The sequence below is a fragment of the Topomyia yanbarensis genome, chromosome 2 (genome assembly GCF_030247195.1).
Source record: "Topomyia yanbarensis strain Yona2022 chromosome 2, ASM3024719v1, whole genome shotgun sequence".
In the NCBI taxonomy this organism is placed as follows: Eukaryota; Metazoa; Arthropoda; class Insecta; order Diptera; family Culicidae; genus Topomyia; species Topomyia yanbarensis.
In genome coordinates, this window is record NC_080671.1 from 321,924,835 (window position 1) to 321,945,454 (window position 20,620).

General features: G+C 35.8%; 1 protein-coding gene across 1 annotated transcript; it reads right to left on the minus strand.

Annotated features, from left to right (window-relative positions):
• Window positions 1-2,434: 2,434 nt before the first annotated feature.
• Window positions 2,435-4,032, minus strand: LOC131683753 (uncharacterized). The gene is made up of 2 exons (XM_058966012.1): window positions 3,735-4,032; window positions 2,435-3,676 (listed from the first exon to the last, which is right to left on the minus strand). Exons 1-2 carry the CDS (start codon window positions 3,911-3,913, stop codon window positions 2,533-2,535), a joined length of 1,323 nt encoding a protein of 440 aa, XP_058821995.1. The 5' UTR covers window positions 3,914-4,032; the 3' UTR covers window positions 2,435-2,532.
• Window positions 4,033-20,620: the final 16,588 nt, after the last annotated feature.

The following is a 20,620-nucleotide window of genomic DNA, read 5'->3' on the forward strand; positions in this document are numbered from 1 at the left end:
CTGTCTCCGTCGAAACCAATGATGTACGCGAGAGTACTCGGTATCTTAGAAATTGGGCGTTACGCGAACCCCGTTTATCGCCAGATTTCATAATTACCTGTCTAACATGTCTGCACAAGATCATGAGCACCTTCATCACTACATGCGCAAGGGCCCACTATGAGAAGAATAGCATCCTGACGCATGACTATCAGATAAGGTATAGAGAAAGCTCACCGGAAGAGACGTACCATACTTTCTACGTGGACAATATCAAGATCTATGCTAACTCGATAGAACGACTTGGTGGAGTCATCAAACTAGCTGAAAAAAATTGGGGGCGACATCGGCAGGGTGTTTGTCCTAGAGAAATGCCGATCTGTTCAGCTACTATCAGGGCGATTGGTCGAGACTGAAGACTGCGAGATCGTCGAAGGTGAGATGATTCGGGACACGATTCGCGGCGAATCATATCAGTATATCGGATTTCTGCAGCTCCCTGGGATTCGCGACACCGACATCAAGCTTAAGCTCCGAAATAACGTTCTGGAGCCAAGTAAACTGTATGTTGAAGTCTTTCGTGAACGCTGGGAATAAAGTCAGAGCAATCAACACGTTTACTGTCCCCGTATTAACCTACAGTTTCGGCGTCATCAAATAGAGTTGGTCAGTTCAGCTCTGGAAAATCTCGACAGAAAATTGAGGAAGGCGTTTAGAACAAGCAGGAATGCGCCATCTGTAGTCGGCGCTGAAAAGATTCACATTGCCACGGGATAAAAGAGGACAAGAAATGCAGGTGCGACGGCTGCGAGAATAGTTTGTAGAAAATACCAGCCGACATGGAGTATATCAAGCAGTGTGTGTTGCGAACCGCAACTATAGCACAAGCGAACTACAATCTTAAATGCATTTTGCAGATTACGGAGGATGTAGATAGCTGTGCACGGTGCCCATCTACACCAGTTGGAGCAGCCGTACGTCGACAAGGCTGCATCTATCCTGTAGTTCAAGCGAGGTAAGCTCTCTTTAGTGATCGAGTCCGACATGACTGCCATCCACCACAGGATAATGCCGTTGAGGAATTGCAGGTGGTATGTTTGCCACCAAGACGTCGAGGATAGATGCCGGATCTGCCATTCATCGCACGAAACCAGCGACCACGTTATGGCAGGATACTGCGTACTAGTCAACGCAGCCTATACCGACCGTCACAACTGCGTTGCTAAAATTTCTGGTCGAAATTTCTCCACTTGCCCCTTAGGTTGCTATGGCTCTGGCGAAGGAGTCTAAGTTTACATATGTCCTCTTTCCGTCAGCTCACAATTCAGACTCGAATCGAAGACTACCCCATAAACTTTAACCCGGCTAGCTGGTATATACACTCTTTACTCCTTCGTGAAGGGTGTCGTTTGCAGCAATATCGTTTGCCTGATTCAAACTATTTACCACCACCGGAAGCTTATCAGGGCATATTTTCGATATTTCTGTCACGGCCGAATATCATTCCGTCAGAACTCGAGAAATCTGCAGATTCAAACACTTTTTGTCGTCGGTCCGGAAGAAGATCATGTAAGGCCCGGTGATTGAGCATGGATAAACCTTGAGCAGGGGAGCCGATTTTGTTTCGATATTCATCTCAGCTTGAGATGAACCACTGTCAGTGGAAGTCATTTTTGCACGGGACTCCTGCCCAGTACACGTTAGTGGGAGAACCAAGAAAGGTAAACGTATAATAATAACGGTACTTAACTTGTGTATATAACGGTATTCAAACGGCTTATTTGAAAAACACTGCTACGCTGGTCACTGGCCGGATAACGGTAAACTCAGAAACTTAAACACAAAAGAAGAGGAAAATACTGAAATCTCCACAAAGCGAAGAATACGCTGAATAACCTAGGCTGCGGATTAGCACTATTCTTTATGAAGTTACACTGCACGGCCGGGAAAGATAAACCGATCGATCCGAGAATCACAGATCGATTAAAAAATAATTGTATCGGCCTAATGTGACCCGATATGCTTTAAATACTTTTAATATTTCGGGAAAAGGAAATTAGGAACATTCGGCGATGTTCCACTAAACGGGACGGTCGTCATAAATCGAGCAAGGTATGATTATTTTGCAATTTAAATCCAACAGTTACCGGATTGTGCAAGAAATTATATATACCATTATATATACACATTTCCGATTGTAAGAAATATTGTTTCATTGCATCGAAGGCCATAGAAATAATGTTTATTGTTTTCTCCTTTTCCACTCCAATGTACGCATCATTCTACCGTGTTGAATCTAAAAAGATGCACAATCAGTGAGTATAAATATGGTATAAGTCATGTTTGTTTTATAAATTGCAGTTGATAACAGGCAGATTGAACTATTAGATAAACAATAAAAGATAAGAACGAATTCAAATGAATGACTTCAAATGATAATATCTTATACGCTTACTTTTAAATAAAAGAATAATATATTTTTCCTACGTATTATGATTATCCCTGTACATTTTGAATATTAAATATTAATCGTTGTACTCTTTCAACCACCAACTATTCATCGATAATGGAAAAGTATCCCAGTTGACTGAGTTGCCTGAAAATTTCGACAAGTCGCTTGTCTACTGCTTCTCCACCACTAACCATGGTCCAGTGTTTCATCTCTGGTGAATCAAGGTCCTTCGCGAAATGGTAAGAAAGCTGTGCACATTCCTCTTCCGGACTCATCATCCACGGTAGAAAATGTGCCGCAACCAAACCTCCATAGAGACCGAATCTAGTCAAATGTTTCTTGAAATTATCGAAAGTGTAGGGCTCCAACCGTTTGTCATCCGGTTCACATTTTAAAATACCGGTTAATGTTTGCAGGAGACTTTCGTGGTATTGTTCAAGCAGAGGGTTCCACATAAGCTCTCTCAGACCGGTTGGCATACTCATGCACATGAAAAATGTTAAATCGATCGAAGGAGTGCCGTAGCGGTTTTCTTGAAAATCGAACATTCGAATGTCGACTGGTTTCCCGTCTTCGTACTTGAAAAGAACATTGTTCCGGTTGTAGTCGCCATGCAAAATTACAGAATACTCGTTCCGCTCCAAAAACTTCTGCAGGAGATGAACAGGTGATTTACCGTACTTGTTTCGTAATTTGCTAATATCGAGTTTGAACTGTTCGCTATCCAGTACCTTTGGGTGTGCATCTATATATTCCAGCACTCGCTCTAGTCCCAGTCGTATTAATACGGCATAGCTATGGAATTCTTTTTCACCCTCCACAAAGTTCAATGGTGTTATTCCCTGTACAAGCCGATCTAAATTTTTATCTTTTATTATTCTCATTGCATACGTGCATGCGTGGAACTGAGCGATTTTTCTAGCCATCAGCACCAGATGGTCTTTATCTAAATCATTTCGCGGTCCAGATATGAACCCTTCAAATGAAATGTTCTCCATTGCAAGTATCGTTTCATATTGATCACTGTACTCTGGAAACTTTCCCGCAGCAGCAAATACTACTCGTGGGCACCACTCATTGCCACTGATAAGGCTGCCACTAGAAAGAAGTAGTTGTTTAAAATACGGCAGTACTTCAGAATATATGTAAATTTCATTCGAGAATTGAATGATTGCTTTGCAGTTCTCGCGAAATGAGTCGTCCCCTTTCATCACCTTCACCATGAGATTTAATGTTTCCTCCTCACTAGAAAAAAACATTTAGTAATCATTATTATATTGTTTGCAGGTATTTAGAATCATACCCCAGTTTCCCCCTTCTCACTACCAATACTAAGCGATGAATAGTTGACATAAATCCATCCAGTTGCTCCGGAGTAGTTAATTCCACCTTCAGTATCTCGTCCCCATCGCGATTTAACTGCTGCAGTATTTTACCTGGCAGAACCGTTTTCAGATATTCGGTCTTCTTTTCTTCCGACATTATGAACCGAACGAATTATTGTCAGCACAACGATAGGACTTCAACCAACACGTTCCGAAACAGGCAGTCAACTGCCAACATGCTAAACCGACACTAACAATTTGTAAATATCGATGCTGATGTTTAGAATGTTAGCACCGACTACCGTATCGAAAATTTGACACATGTAAAGAAATTGGTGCTATCTGATGCAGTGCTGCAAAAAGTTGATGATTCGAGAAGCGAACATTCAAATTGAAAGCTTTCGATATGTCGATTGTAATGAAAACTCTGTTATTACTAATGGAATCAGTAATATACTTTTAGCCAGTGTATCTGTAAAGGGATTATTGTGGCAATTTGCCTGCCCGTCATTTTTCTCGGATCCTGTTTCAAATTGTTTGTAAATACTCGGTTTTTCTGAGCTTTCGAAATCAAGCACTTGCATTATGACGATTCGATAACTGAAACTGTGCCACCTATGTGTCAAGTAGACTGGAAAGCTTTGTTGGACGACTTTCAATGCGCACGCCTCACATTGGTGACTTGGTGCAAAATTCGCCTCGGGATGGTGCACTGCTTTCCAGTTTATGAACTATCGAGCAGATGGCGATTCCAGCTCGTTTCGTTTTCATACAATAAATAGGTATGTTTGATAAGTGTAGGATTTGATCCCATTAAAACATTACGCAAATAATATTATTTTAAATAAATTCATATAAAAATATTAAGGGGTTATATAGCCTTTAAATTTTTGTAAAGGTATGTAGCCATATTTGTATTGAATACTTGTTATACGTACTGCGTTGTACAATGTTTATTTGGGAAATCAGCTTAAGAATATAAAAATATACTAATAATTCAAAGTTATAACAATTTACGCAAATTCTTTTTTTTTTCAAACAGGCAGTCCAACAGCCCAACTGAAAGCATAATACCAAACAAATTTTATTAGTATAGGAATTTGTGGAGTGCTTGAACGATTGATTCAAAAAGATTAAAAAAGGTTAAAATTTGGGCAAAAAATGGAATCATTGAAGAACGCGGTAAATAAAACATGAATAATAAAAAAAGTTAAAATGGTCGATAACTTTTTGGAAATCCTGGTCACTACAAAGACATTTTTGAAAAAAAAAAAATAGTTTAAAATAATCGCGTTTAAAGTTTCAAATATAAGCCACACCTCTGTAAGAGAGCAAGATGAAAAACGCTATAGCTTTGCTTCTACTAGACCTGTGCGCCGCCGCGCCACGCCGCTGCCGCCGGTAAATTTCAACAAACGCCGACGCCGAAAGGTAGACCGCTTTTTTCTCACGCCGACAATTCGCGAACTCGAAAATCATTAGCTCATAATTTTATCCATAAATCTATGAACATTGTCTATGGTCCGAACATACGACGTTAACTGATTCATGATTTATCACATATTGATCTTTATTTGGTATTAGTGGTTGTGAATTAGATCACTAAGTTAACAAAGTCTTGATATTTTCTCGAAAATCATTACACGACACTCGGAATATAATTCATGGATCCATTCTTGCTTTGTCAACTGGTTATGATTGCGAGCATATAAGTTACAATTCACCATTCGTGAAATGGTGCACAAATTAAAAAAAAACACATCCACTTTCAAGATATAGTTGACTCCTTATATGTTAGACACGATTCACCAGTCGAGCTCGTGAAATTGTTCATGATATAGTTCATAAAGTAATAAATCTTTCACATAATCTTAATATACTTACGTAAACAATTACAAAGAATTCAGACTATTATTCATGGATTATTCGCTTTACTCTTTGGTTTTGAAATTTCTATGTGAGCTATTGTGTACAACTGCTAGCAACCAGTCTCATAGGCGCGAGTATTACAAGGAAACTACTAGGACCTGTAACCAGGGTTGCCACTATTTTTCAAAGAAAATCTGGCAGTTCAATTAAAAATATCTGGCAAAATCTGGCACTTGACAGCGACCTCATAATCATCGAAATTTGGCATATATTTTAGTTTTCGTAGAATGTGCATCAATCGATTTTTGTAAAATTTGGGACATGTTTACCCAAATTTCCAAAATGTGTATGTAGCCGCTTCCAAAACTTAAAAATCTGACAGAATGAGAAATTTGTCTTTTTGTCTAGAAGCTGCCAAAACTTCTGGCTGTGCCAGATAAATCTGGCATAATGGCATCCCTGCCTGTAACCCTGTTATTCTTTTGTTAAGATTCAGTGTAATTTTCGAAATTAAATGAAACTGCGCTAAGCACCAAAAATACATTACCTAGCCACAATTCATGTCCGTGAAATAATTAAGAAAACTATAAGACACGTGACTCTGTGTAAAAAAATCCGACGGTAAGCTCAAGACTAAAATATCACGATAACACGACGAGAATTTACGAAAATCGTTGCACAATCATTCAATTCTTTACTTTTTCAGTCAATAAAGCTAATATAAATCAATGTATCATCAAGTTATGAACTAGAATCATAAAAATATTAAAATTATTTTCGAGGTTTATTTATCATTGATTGAATCGTGACCTATTTTGAAATTTTTTTCTTGAAGAATAGTTGGGCAGAGTGATCTTGACTTTTAGCGACGTTGGTGCACTGATGTGGCGATGCAGAGGGTAAGATTTCTGGTCGCATAAATTATTAATCGTGTCATCTAGCCCCACTCAAGAAAGATTTTCAGTGGCAGTTGCATCAGCCCGGTATTACAGACAAAGAGGACGTAACACGAGATGAATTTTCATCACTCGTAGGTAAAACGGTCGATTTAAATTACAAAAATGCGCAATATCAGCGAACGTGGCGTTAGTGAAAAGATTTTGACACAGAGCTAAATACGTTACTTAGTTTCTGCACCTATCCGAAAACGTTACCGTCTTTTTAATCTCATGCAAACAAAAAAAATGGGCTGAAAATGTGAAACTCATTCTTGTCGAAGTGAGCAAGGCGGGAGTAGTTCACAACCATTTCTTAAGTTACAACACGATACCGATCTGTGAGTAAGCACATAACAGGATGTTAGTAAATTAATTGATTCGGTGTATCGAATCTGAATAGATGTATGCAATGGATTAGAATTTGAAGATCCCCGGAACTGCTGGAGAAATTGGCGGTGTGCAGGTGCAACGAAAACTAGAGATACGCTCAGACCATTTTTAATCAGACTTGTTTAATGATCAGCTTCAACCCAACAGGAGCTGAAACATCAAGTCGTGGAATTATTATGAATGATAATAACTGTATATTTAGGTTTCGTCAGGGTGCAGATCTGTATGATTCCAGCACATCGAGCATACTTTGCATTCAAGATATAAGCAAATCTTACGTTGAAAGAAAATGTAGTGCCATGGAATCGAATATGCCTTATCATCGCGGACATTTGGTACTTACAAGAAGTAAAAGTAAACGCCAGCCTGTAAAATGAAGTAATCCCAGCAAAGTTCAGCCGAAATTGAACTGGAAATTTGGCTTGTTCCAGTTCGTACACGGGATCCAGTGGCACAACCGATTCTAACTAGAATCGGATGTGTCACTGTAGCAGGAATGCGAACTGGAACCAGCCAGGATTCCGGTTCATTTCCGGCTGAGCTTAACTGGGATGTTTCTACCTTGAAAGGTGTCCTTACACGATAATTAAAAGTGATATTTCTGCGCAGTAATGCCATTAATAACGCCTCCTGTTAGGGTACCTGGTATCTGCGGGAGCGACGGTAAAGAAGACTCAATTGAAACAAAAAACAATGAAACGACAACAAGAATTAATTTCCTCAAACAAAACAAAAACTGTTTTACCGTTGCTTAATTTCCCAAATATAGAACAATAAATAATTATTATGGGTCATTGAAATACAGTCGTTACTCTGCATTCTTCAAATTTGTCAATTGCAATCATTATTTCATGCGAAGTCGTAGTATGCGACATCGACAATTTTTCTATTTCGTTCTTCAAATTTTACTACTGTAAAAATAGTTCCACCTTTCATTTATTATCTTGCATTTCGCAAGCAGGGAGGACACTATTAGAGCATCAGTTAAAAAAAATTGATGTGGTTGCGAGAATTACATTTTGTGCAATGTGTTCAACAGATGTCGCAAGTACATTGTGGGCGATGATTTTTTTAGAATTTTCTTCAAGCTGTATGTAACGTCTGTTTGTATGTGCCTCATACAATAGAACCCGAAAATTTGGGAAAGGAATTGTACTGCCAAGATTTTTTTTTAGTTACATAGGTGTCAATATTTGTTACGCCGACACACGCCGGCGCGCCGCCGCCCATAGGGTCCAACGGCGTGACGCCGCCAACGCCGCCAACGCCGCTGGCCAAATATGTCGCTTACGCCGCCGCCGATTAAAAATGCATCGGCGCACACCTCTAGCTTCTACTGCCTGGATCACTATAAAAATTGGGAATAGCATTCCTAAGAACCTATTGTTTAAATTAAAAGACAAGTTTCGTTTTCGTTTCTGTTTTTCGATTTTCGATTTTCGATTTTCGATTTTCGATTTTCGATTTTCGATTTTCGATTTTCGATTTTCGATTTTCGATTTTCGATTTTCGATTTTCGATTTTCGATTTTCGATTTTCGATTTTCGATTTTCGATTTTCGATTTTCGATTTTCGATTTTCGATTTTCGATTTTCGATTTTCGATTTTCGATTTTCGATTTTCGATTTTCGATTTTCGATTTTCGATTTTCGATTTTCGATTTTCGATTTTCGATTTTCGATTTTCGATTTTCGATTTTCGATTTTCGATTTTCGATTTTCGATTTTCGATTTTCGATTTTCGATTTTCGATTTTCGATTTTCGATTTTCGATTTTCGATTTTCGATTTTCGATTTTCGATTTTCGATTTTCGATTTTCGATTTTCGATTTTCGATTTTCGATTTTCGATTTTCGATTTTCGATTTTCGATTTTCGATTTTCGATTTTCGATTTTCGATTTTCGATTTTCGATTTTCGATTTTCGATTTTCGATTTTCGATTTTCGATTTTCGATTTTCGATTTTCGATTTTCGATTTTCGATTTTCGATTTTCGATTTTCGATTTTCGATTTTCGATTTTCGATTTTCGATTTTCGATTTTCGATTTTCGATTTTCGATTTTCGATTTTCGATTTTCGATTTTCGATTTTCGATTTTCGATTTTCGATTTTCGATTTTCGATTTTCGATTTTCGATTTTCGATTTTCGATTTTCGATTTTCGATTTTCGATTTTCGATTTTCGATTTTCGATTTTCGATTTTCGATTTTCGATTTTCGATTTTCGATTTTCGATTTTCGATTTTCGATTTTCGATTTTCGATTTTCGATTTTCGATTTTCGATTTTCGATTTTCGATTTTCGATTTTCGATTTTCGATTTTCGATTTTCGATTTTCGATTTTCGATTTTCGATTTTCGATTTTCGATTTTCGATTTTCGATTTTCGATTTTCGATTTTCGATTTTCGATTTTCGATTTTCGATTTTCGATTTTCGATTTTCGATTTTCGATTTTCGATTTTCGATTTTCGATTTTCGATTTTCGATTTTCGATTTTCGATTTTCGATTTTCGATTTTCGATTTTCGATTTTCGATTTTCGATTTTCGATTTTCGATTTTCGATTTTCGATTTTCGATTTTCGATTTTCGATTTTCGATTTTCGATTTTCGATTTTCGATTTTCGATTTTCGATTTTCGATTTTCGATTTTCGATTTTCGATTTTCGATTTTCGATTTTCGATTTTCGATTTTCGATTTTCGATTTTCGATTTTCGATTTTCGATTTTCGATTTTCGATTTTCGATTTTCGATTTTCGATTTTCGATTTTCGATTTTCGATTTTCGATTTTCGATTTTCGATTTTCGATTTTCGATTTTCGATTTTCGATTTTCGATTTTCGATTTTCGATTTTCGATTTTCGATTTTCGATTTTCGATTTTCGATTTTCGATTTTCGATTTTCGATTTTCGATTTTCGATTTTCGATTTTCGATTTTCGATTTTCGATTTTCGATTTTCGATTTTCGATTTTCGATTTTCGATTTTCGATTTTCGATTTTCGATTTTCGATTTTCGATTTTCGATTTTCGATTTTCGATTTTCGATTTTCGATTTTCGATTTTCGATTTTCGATTTTCGATTTTCGATTTTCGATTTTCGATTTTCGATTTTCGATTTTCGATTTTCGATTTTCGATTTTCGATTTTCGATTTTCGATTTTCGATTTTCGATTTTCGATTTTCGATTTTCGATTTTCGATTTTCGATTTTCGATTTTCGATTTTCGATTTTCGATTTTCGATTTTCGATTTTCGATTTTCGATTTTCGATTTTCGATTTTCGATTTTCGATTTTCGATTTTCGATTTTTGATTTTCGATTTTCGATTTTCGATTTTCGATTTTCGATATACGATTTTCGATTTTTGATTTTTGATTTTTGATTTTTGATTTTCGATTTTCGATTTTCGATTTTTGATTTTCGATTTTCGATTTTCGATTTTCGATTTTCGATTTTCGATTTTCGATTTTCGATTTTCGATTTTCGATTTTCGATTTTCGATTTTCGATTTTCGATTTTCGATTTTCGATTTTCGATTTTCGATTTTCGATTTTCGATTTTCGATTTTCGATTTTCGATTTTCGATTTTCGATTTTCGATTTTCGATTTTCGATTTTCGATTTTCGATTTTCGATTTTCGATTTTCGATTTTCGATTTTCGATTTTCGATTTTCGATTTTCGATTTTCGATTTTCGATTTTCGATTTTCGATTTTCGATTTTCGATTTTCGATTTTCGATTTTCGATTTTCGATTTTCGATTTTCGATTTTCGATTTTCGATTTTCGATTTTCGATTTTCGATTTTCGATTTTCGATTTTCGATTTTCGATTTTCGATTTTCGATTTTCGATTTTCGATTTTCGATTTTCGATTTTCGATTTTCGATTTTCGATTTTCGATTTTCGATTTTCGATTTTCGATTTTCGATTTTCGATTTTCGATTTTCGATTTTCGATTTTCGATTTTCGATTTTCGATTTTCGATTTTCGATTTTCGATTTTCGATTTTCGATTTTCGATTTTCGATTTTCGATTTTCGATTTTCGATTTTCGATTTTCGATTTTCGATTTTCGATTTTCGATTTTCGATTTTCGATTTTCGATTTTCGATTTTCGATTTTCGATTTTCGATTTTCGATTTTCGATTTTCGATTTTCGATTTTCGATTTTCGATTTTCGATTTTCGATTTTCGATTTTCGATTTTCGATTTTCGATTTTCGATTTTCGATTTTCGATTTTCGATTTTCGATTTTCGATTTTCGATTTTCGATTTTCGATTTTCGATTTTCGATTTTCGATTTTCGATTTTCGATTTTCGATTTTCGATTTTCGATTTTCGATTTTCGATTTTCGATTTTCGATTTTCGATTTACGATTTACGATTTACGATTTTCGATTTTCGATTTTCGATTTTCGATTTTCGATTTTCGATTTTCGATTTTCGATTTTCGATTTTCGATTTTCGATTTTCGATTTTCGATTTTCGATTTTCGATTTTCGATTTTCGATTTTCGATTTTCGATTTTCGATTTTCGATTTTCGATTTTCGATTTTCGATTTTCGATTTTCGATTTTCGATTTTCGATTTTCGATTTTCGATTTTCGATTTTCGATTTTCGATTTTCGATTTTCGATTTTAGATTTTCGATTTTCGATTTTCGATTTACGATTTTCGATTTTCGATTTTCGATTTTCGATTTTCGATTTTCGATTTTCGATTTTCGATTTTCGATTTTCGATTTTCGATTTTCGATTTTCGATTTTCGATTTTCGATTTTCGATTTTCGATTTTCGATTTTCGATTTTCGATTTTCGATTTTCGATTTTCGATTTTCGATTTTCGATTTTCGATTTTCGATTTTCGATTTTCGATTTTCGATTTTCGATTTTCGATTTTCGATTTTCGATTTTCGATTTTCGATTTTCGATTTTCGATTTTCGATTTTCGATTTTCGATTTTCGATTTTCGATTTTCGATTTAAGATTTTCGATTTTCGATTTTTGATTTTCGATTTTCGATTTTCGATTTTCGATTTTCGATTTTCGATTTTCGATTTTCGATTTTCGATTTTCGATTTTCGATTTTCGATTTTCGATTTTCGATTTTCGATTTTCGATTTTCGATTTTCGATTTTCGATTTTCGATTTTCGATTTTCGATTTTCGATTTTCGATTTTCGATTTTCGATTTTCGATTTTCGATTTTCGATTTTCGATTTTCGATTTTCGATTTTCGATTTTCGATTTTCGATTTTCGATTTTCGATTTTCGATTTTCGATATTCGATTTTCGATTTTGGGTTTTCGCTTCTCAGTTCTGGGTTTTCGATTTTCAATTTTGTGGTTTTCGGTTGTTGGTTTTCGGATTTCAGATTTCTTTTTCGATTTTGGATTTCTTTTCCGTTCTTGTTTTCAGTTTTCGATTTTGGGTTTTCAGTTTTCGGTTTCCGGTTTACGATTTTCGGTTTTTGGTTTTCGGTTTTCGGTCTTCGGTTTTCGGTTTTCGTTTTTCAGTTTCGATTTTCAGTTTTCGGTTTTCGGTCTTCGGTTTTCGTTTTTCGGTTTACGATTTTCGGTTTTCAGTTTTCGGTCATCGGTTTTCGTTTTTCGGTTTACGATTTTCGGTTTTTGGTTTTCGGTTTTCGGTCATCGGTTTTCGTTTTTCGTTTTTCGGTTTTTGCTTTTTAATTGTCGGTTTTTTTGGTCGTCGGTTTTCGATTTTCAGTTTTGATCTTTCGTTTTCGGTTTTCAGTTTTCGGTTCTCAGTTCTGGGTTTTCGGTTTTTGGTTTTCGGTTTTCGGATTTTGGTTTTCAAATTTCTTTTTCGATTTTTGATTTTGGTTTTCTTTTCCGTTCTTGTTTTAGTGCTTCGTTTTCTGTTTTCGTTTTTGTTTTTCATGTTCGATTTTCTTTATAGAATTACTATTATTATTGCCGTGAAATCCAATAGTCATAAGAAATAATGAATTCGTACTAGTTAATTGTTATGAAATGTTATATAATCATGCAGTGTGTCTTAGTGAAATAATTTGAAAAAATAGATGCATTTCAACAAAATATAAATTAACGTTCGTCCCGTGTGCTAGTGGTTTTTAAAACAGGGAAATGGGGTAACAAAGCAAATTTTGAGCTATTTAAATAGCCTCTCTGTTCATATGAGAGCGGCAAAAAATTGATTTCACATTCCCACGAGAGGCTCCCAAAATCGGACTGCTCTATCTGGGATAAATCATTTTTAATATGAATTTATTGCTTGGTGCGTTCGCTTCCGAGTAATAGCTTCCGAGTAATACACCTTTATGGCTGCCTACAGTTTTCAAGCGTACACTCTCGCTTAAGCCTGCAGGAGAATTTACCGGTGGTCATCAACGAGGTGATCAGGTGAGCCGAATGTATTTAATTTTGGAAGGGCCACGCAGTTCATGATTCATATGTAAATAAAAGTTTGGGAAGATGGACGTATGAATGACCGGTGTTCCGAAACGGTGGGCAGCGGATGCTTTAATTCTTTGAATAATTATTTTACATATCCTACCACAAGGGATTTGCGAAACAAGATATATTATTTTGGAATGGAAGGTATATGGTACATCTCTGTATCAAAGAAGGAGCAAAAAACCGAGTGCGAACCATAACGTATGTTGGAATTGTATTATTTAATTTGGCAGATTTTTTCATCGCACCTTAATTTTGGAGATATATATTTTTCTGAATTTTGATCGCTTCCAATACTCTTAATTCATATTTTTTATTACCGATCCGTTTGTAAGTTTTCTCCTCTTTTATTCTTATACACAATTGTCCTCTGATAGGACGATATATTTCATTGTATTTATCTTTAACTAATAAAACCTTCTTGTTTATTTAATTAGTACAGGTGTTTGCGTTTTGATTTCGTCTCTCTAGAACTACTTTTTGTTCTTTGCCTCTATCATATAGCAAAGTTATGCAATCACTCTGAAAGCTTAATCCCGATCCGGAGGGCCGAGCGTCATATGCCATTCGACTCAGTTCGTCGAGATCGGAAAAATCCGTGTGTGTATATGTGTGTGTACGTGTGTATGTATGTGTGTGGAAAAATATCACCTCTGTTTCTCAGAGATGGCTGGACCGATTTGCCCAAACTTAGTCTCAAATGAATTGATTCTTTTCGACTGTGGAAATTGTAAGAAAGGGAAATGATTTCGGCAGTGCAGTCACGTAAGAATTTGCGTCAATTCTAAGTTATCTTCGCCGACGTTTCGATCCTGGGTGGTTGGGATCTTCTTCAGGGCTCGACAATATTCGACAATGTCACGGTTCGATTTGCATACGGGAAACTGTCAGGTCTGAGAGGGTCAACATCGGGTGTTTAATCATCGAGTTTGTTTGTCGATCTAAAATCGATTTAAAAACGCTCAAATTGAATAAAATAATTCTCAGGGGAATTTTTTTTTCTAATTTCAGATGATCCAGTTACAAATTGCAGAGAATTGGCCTCTTTCTTAGGGTTCGTCGTAGTTGCAGTAATTACGGTAAGGCCGTTAGAATGAACTGAATTCCGGTCAAACCTCATATGCCTTATTTTGAAGTTATGGTCTCATAGATTCATAAAATTGAGTGTTATAACTAACCTTTCAAAAAGATTCATAAAATTGAGTGGTATAACCAACTTCAAAGTATTCTATCGTGTTTTGTCTGGCAGACTTCGTGCGTTGGCTGAATCCTTTTGTAGGTGAATACCAAAGCGGGTTTCAAATACGACCGATTGTTTATCCAGTGAAAATTCAGAATGAACTCCGAGAACATTTCGGGACCCACTAGGCCGCGTGCGATTCAATGAAAAGAAACCAACTGTGGTAGAATATGGTTAGCCGACCAGGGCCGCAGAGAGAAAATAGGGCCCGGGGGGTTCAACGTACGGGCCCCCACCACTATGTATTGCCTGAGTATAAAAAAGTTAATGTTTGAAATCCACTAGAGTTCACTGATATTATGTATAGTACACTGAAATTTTATATTTGTGTACCAGTTTTTAGCTCTAGTTGTCTGTAGTGCCAATGAAGGAAAAAAGTAGAGTTTTTTATACTTTGGGAGTTTTTTAATACCTCTTCAACAGTTTGGTGACTATGAAAAGCGTAATTTTTGTCATTAGTATTTATAAAAGTAAGGAAATGGAAAGATTAAGAATGAAGTAATTACAAAAACTAAAAATATCTAAATTGCGATCAACGTCAAAAGATAAAAAACAATAGGAAAACCAAATATTAAAAGAATGTACAAAAGAGCTAAAAACAATAAAATCAACTAAATAAAAAAAATGAATGTCAATTGTCAAAAAATGTTAAATCGAGAGAAACCAAAATAAAACCTTTAAAAAATTGATAAAAGAAAACAGAAAACTAGAAAAACATATTGCGAAGATTAGAGAAGTCGAACATTATTAAACAAATGGTGAAAATAATGAAAAATCGATAGGAAAGTAAGAAAAATTTCAAGAATCAAAAAGAAATTAAAAAAACTGCTAAAAAGAATATAAACCATAATATAAAAAATGCATAAAAGTGGAAAACTCGATAAATCAAGAATAATAAAATTTATTTAATATTGAAAACAAGTAATATTTAAAGCAATAGAAAAAGTAAATAAAACGTTAAAAATGCATAAAATTGGAGGAGTATATATAAAAACAAGAATAAAATAACCATAGAGAAATTTAAAAAATATGCCCAGGAGTCTAACCTTTAATTTGGTATATAAAACGACTTAATCCGATGTAAAATGAGCATTTTACAGCCTTAACCATTTACTAGGTCGGATTTACCCCACCTTACCCTAATATTTCATGATTTCGTGTACTATTTCACGAGTAAGTATGTTGGATCGTGATTAGTATGTTAGGAATCATGAACCAGTTCACGAATACATGAATAATATTTAATGATTTCGTGAACTATTTCACGTAAACGAATGGTAAGTTGTGACTATTATACTAGGTATCAAGAACCGGTTCACGAATACATGAATAATATTTCATGATGTCGTGAACTATTTTACGAACACGGATATTGGATCGCAACTAATATATTAGGAATCATGAACCAGTTCACGCATGCATGAATAATATTTGATGATTTTGTGCACCATTTCACGAGCACGGGTATTGGATCGTGACTAAGGTATTGGAGATCATGAATAAGTTCACGAGAATAGAATGGATTCATGAATAAAATTTTGAATTTCGTTAATACAAAATAGCCACAATATTTTGATTTTGTGAACTATTGTTCCAATAATTATGAAAAAAATCATGAGTCAACCTTTTGTTTTATGAATAATGTTCATAAGTTTGTGAACTAGTTCTTGGCGGAAACCGTGACTGAAGTTCACAAAACAAAAACAAATATTTCCACTAAGGAAAGCGTTATGCGGACGTTACTGAAGGGAAATCGAACATAATTATAAAAGTCATGATTTTTGGTCATGGTCCTGTTTTCGTAACGTAAAAACGTGATTGTTCCAGAATTCATGGCACTTTATTTACGATTTTGGGAACAATTTTTTTTCCGTGCACTGAAAAGAAATCTTAAGCGGAAGCCAAATCACGAAAACCTTTTCAATTCGTCTTCTCAGAGGCACCAAAAGGAATTCTTCGGATCCCGGATTGAACGGCAATTAAAGCCTGGAAAAAGTTCTAGTTAGCATTGTTTCTTCGACATTGACATTAAGTCTACAACTAAAACCATTTCGATTTGTTCGGCTGCCAAATTTCCTTGAAAACGGATTAAACAGGTCATTCATATGCTATGTACGAACGCCTCGTTCTTTATCTTTTCAATTTCCACGTAAGAGAAGAAAGTTGAGGGATTAAAAAAGAAATCGAATGGTACAATTGAGGGATTCGAGTGTATAAAACTTTGTCGTATTTTGCTTGAGGGTGAGTTTACGTTGCAGTTATGGTTGCGATCGGTCGGAACTGCGATCTGAACCAGAGCAAATAAAGCGAAGATCCAGAAAAGAAAAATATTTTAGGCTTACAGGACAATAACCAGGACAAATCAAGTGTTTTCCTCAGTTGAACGATTCGCGAGATATTATGGTCACCGTAAACGATGAAAAAGCAACGCTTTGTGGCGATATCCATATCTCCGTTAATAGTTAAAATTTTCGTTGAAACATTCTGATAAGAACTTTACAACTTCATAGTTTATAAAATAGGCAAACAGTGATATTTAAAAGGAATGTCTATCTTACTGCTAGGTGGTTTAAAACGGTTTTTAAGTCAATGTAATGTATCTTTACTTACATAACCCTTAATTCACGTTGTCAATAGTGACCATAAATTGTCGAAATAACACGACGTTATTAAAAATGAGCCATACTACCAATTAATTGATGAAAAATGCGTTCACTATGGCTGACCAAGGTAATGATTTTTGTTTTCAAAACTACTCTCATTCCACGGTACCAATTTTTCATGATCTGCTTCCACCTGCTTGTCAGTATCTTGCCGAACGGTGCTTTACGATTCCAACGCGATGCATCGTAAAACAATGCAGACAAAGGCAATAAATTCAGGAATCAAATGTAATAAAACAACAGCAAATCGAGCACCTATTCGTAGCGGATAATTCATACGAGAGAAGCTACGGCGCCCCGGTGAAAATGTCGAATCCCTTCCCGCCACAGGAATGCGGGGGAGGAGAAATAATCCACCGTCATGACATGCTACGAAAAATTCTACAAAGATCGAAATCGCTTGGGGAATAAAACATTTTCTGTCCTCCGCTATGCTTGTGTTCTTTTAACGATGTGAGCATTGCTTTTCAAGTTCCTTCCAAACGGCTACCGATTCTAGGTTTAGACAAAACCTTCTAGTGGTCTGAAGCAATAATGCCATGTATCATGGCTAGTTCGAGTGGAAAGGTGCCGAATAGGTTGCATCTAAAAACTATAACCTATGACTATGGATACTAACGTGCAGTTTGTTGATAGACTAGCCAGCAGAGGAGTCGTCCATAAACAAAGACGTTGGAAAATATTTTAAATAATTTTTTCACTCACTTGCAATCAAGTTTCGTGAAATATTCGCTTACGTAGGATCCCGTACAGATAATCTTCATTCGGGACCCTGATGAGTTAAAAATAATAGCTCTCCTTGATGTATCGACATCCTCCTAACGAGTAGAAGTGCTCGGATCACATATTGATAAGGTGGATAATCCACAGTGACTTCCACGACGCCACGGAGCATAAAGTGTATTGCAAGGAAGCAAACGAGTAAAGTATGTATATGCACAGTTAAAAATTGCAGTTGGAGTTTTGCATCATTCGCGAGCGGCTTCCGAATCAAACTAGTTATGCGGTATGTCTAAAAGCGTGGCATAAAACGGGATGCACTGGGGGGTAAAGTATTCCTCGATAAAAAAAAACATTCATTTTTGTTTTGTAGCATTATAGACCGGAAGCCGAGCGGCCACACTTCAACTAATTTCCCCGGAGACGTACTGCACTGAAAATGAACGGTGCACCTATGCAACTGGATGAGCATGGAGAACACACCCGTTAATGTTGAAGACGCTCATGCTCTTGGCGAAAAGAAATGCAACTGTGGCCCGTGCGCCATAGCATGGTGCAATCAGTTGTTTTTTTTTGCGATTTGTCAATACTGATCATTTCGCGCAAGTGAAAGCCACAGGGAACATTACCCTAAACGACGAATGGTATGGGATTCCCGCAATAGCTAATGCTCTCACAAAGTGAGAACCGTAATCAGCAAGTAATGGGTCCATTTGGTTGATTCTTTGTGTAGTTGCACGCTTTCAATGGAAAAGCAGGTTTCTTCAAGATTCTAGTGAGGATGCTGAATTATAGAGGAGTACGGGGCTAAATAGCGGTAAGTCGAAAAATCGATGTTCGAAAAGTCATGGTGTTCAACGCTCTAATGAAAGATAACCATATTTTAAGCACTTTTGTAGAACAAATCAAGTTTCTAAAAAATCATCTAGAGGTTCCGCAAATGCGATTTATGAAAAATCCGACCATTTTTGAGAAAAATTGTCGTATATAAGCGGTTTTCGCCAAAGCCCAATCAATTTAAAAAAATATTTTTCTGTGTACTTTAGAAAACAAATCCATTTTTTTTTTGCAAAAAGTGCTTATATCAATGATAGAGCCTCTTAACCATGACGAAAAAAATATTTTTTAGCCGATTTTGAAGAAAGTCCAAGCAAAACAAATATCAATAATTTCTTTTCATTAAACCGAAGGCATGTGTTGAAAAGTACAATTCATTTCACAAATTTTCGTGAACAGATATTGTGAAAATTGTATCGGGAGGCTCAGATATTTTTTAATTTTTTAATTTTTAAATAAATGCTTTCAAACCATAAAACTTTGCTACATTTTTTAATTGATCAATATCTCAACCGTAACTTCACTAGTGTAGGCATATTGGGCGTCAAATATAAAGGATGCCTAATACGATTCTTCGTAGCCAATGCTGATTGATGTGTGTTAAAGACAATTTGAATCGAAATGTTGGACTAAAGTTTGAGTAACATAATCTGGTAGCGTGGGTTCGAAATATTTAGCTCTAATCAGATATCCATGATTAAATTATTGTGCAATGGTTAAGAATTTTAAATATAATAGTACTGGGAAATGTTTGATCAGAGTAAAACTGTTCGTATCTATGTACGTTACCACATAAGGTTGTCCAAAATGTATTCCAATATTTGATATAAATGGATTTTTCTTTAACACAGATCAATCAGCATGAGCTGATTTGTAACCGAAAGTTGTACCGAGAAACAAGTGCCTTTTGTTCTCTCCCGTGTGGTTTAGTTTTTTCGACAGTACGAAGGTGCTTCTGTGACAGAGGCTATAGTGAAGCACTACAAATAAACAGTCCCGCGAGTGATAGGGGAAGATGGGGTAAAACGCACCCCCTAAGGAAATATGATCATAACTCAGCTATAGAATATAAATTGGGAAAATTTAACTAATGATATCGTTTAGCCAACATTTTCCTCAGTAATCATAATCATAACACCTTGCAAAATATTCAAAAACATGAAAAATATTTAATTTTTCAAAATCATTCAAAATCGCCTTTTGAAAAATAAGCGGGGCAAAACGCACCTGTGCGAGGGCAAAATGCACCACAACAACAGGGCATAATGCACTACAACAACGGGGCGGGATGCACCGCAACAACGGGGCAGAATGCTCGGTGAACAAGCAAGTAGATTTGTTTTTTAACGGCATTTCACAAAAGTGTGCCATTAAATAGCCTTAGGTTATGCAATTAGTAAGTCTTCAGAACAATTTTACTGTTTTCGATTAAAAAATCAGCTAAATCAAAGAAGAGGACATTTTGCCCCCGATGAAGCAGAGATATAAATTTAGCAAAAGTAAACTAATTAGTAGATTTTTCAAATATAGTGCGACATAATAATGAACAAAGGTTTAAATAGAACTGGAATGCACTGATATAATAGGAAAACAGAATTTATAAGAGCTGAAAATCCTTATTACACGAGCGACAATAATGACATGAGAAGAGCACGTTATTGTTTTTTGTTTATTTCTCGAGTTTCTATATTTCTATTCCCTTTTCTAGAAATTTTCAGCAGTTTTCGAAATAAGCAAGGGGTGCATTTTACCCCAGGGGTGCGTATTACCCCA

What these genes read in the sequence shown, in the direction of transcription:
- LOC131683753 (XM_058966012.1), bottom strand. Translation starts at nt 3,913, where the DNA reads ATGTCGGAAGAAAAGAAGACCGAATATCTGAAAACGGTTCTGCCAGGT. An exon ending in GTGAGAAGGGGGAAACTGGG is followed by an intron (nt 3,677 to 3,734) that starts GTATGATTCTAA and finishes GTTTTTTTCTAG; the next exon opens with TGAGGAGGAAACATTAAATC.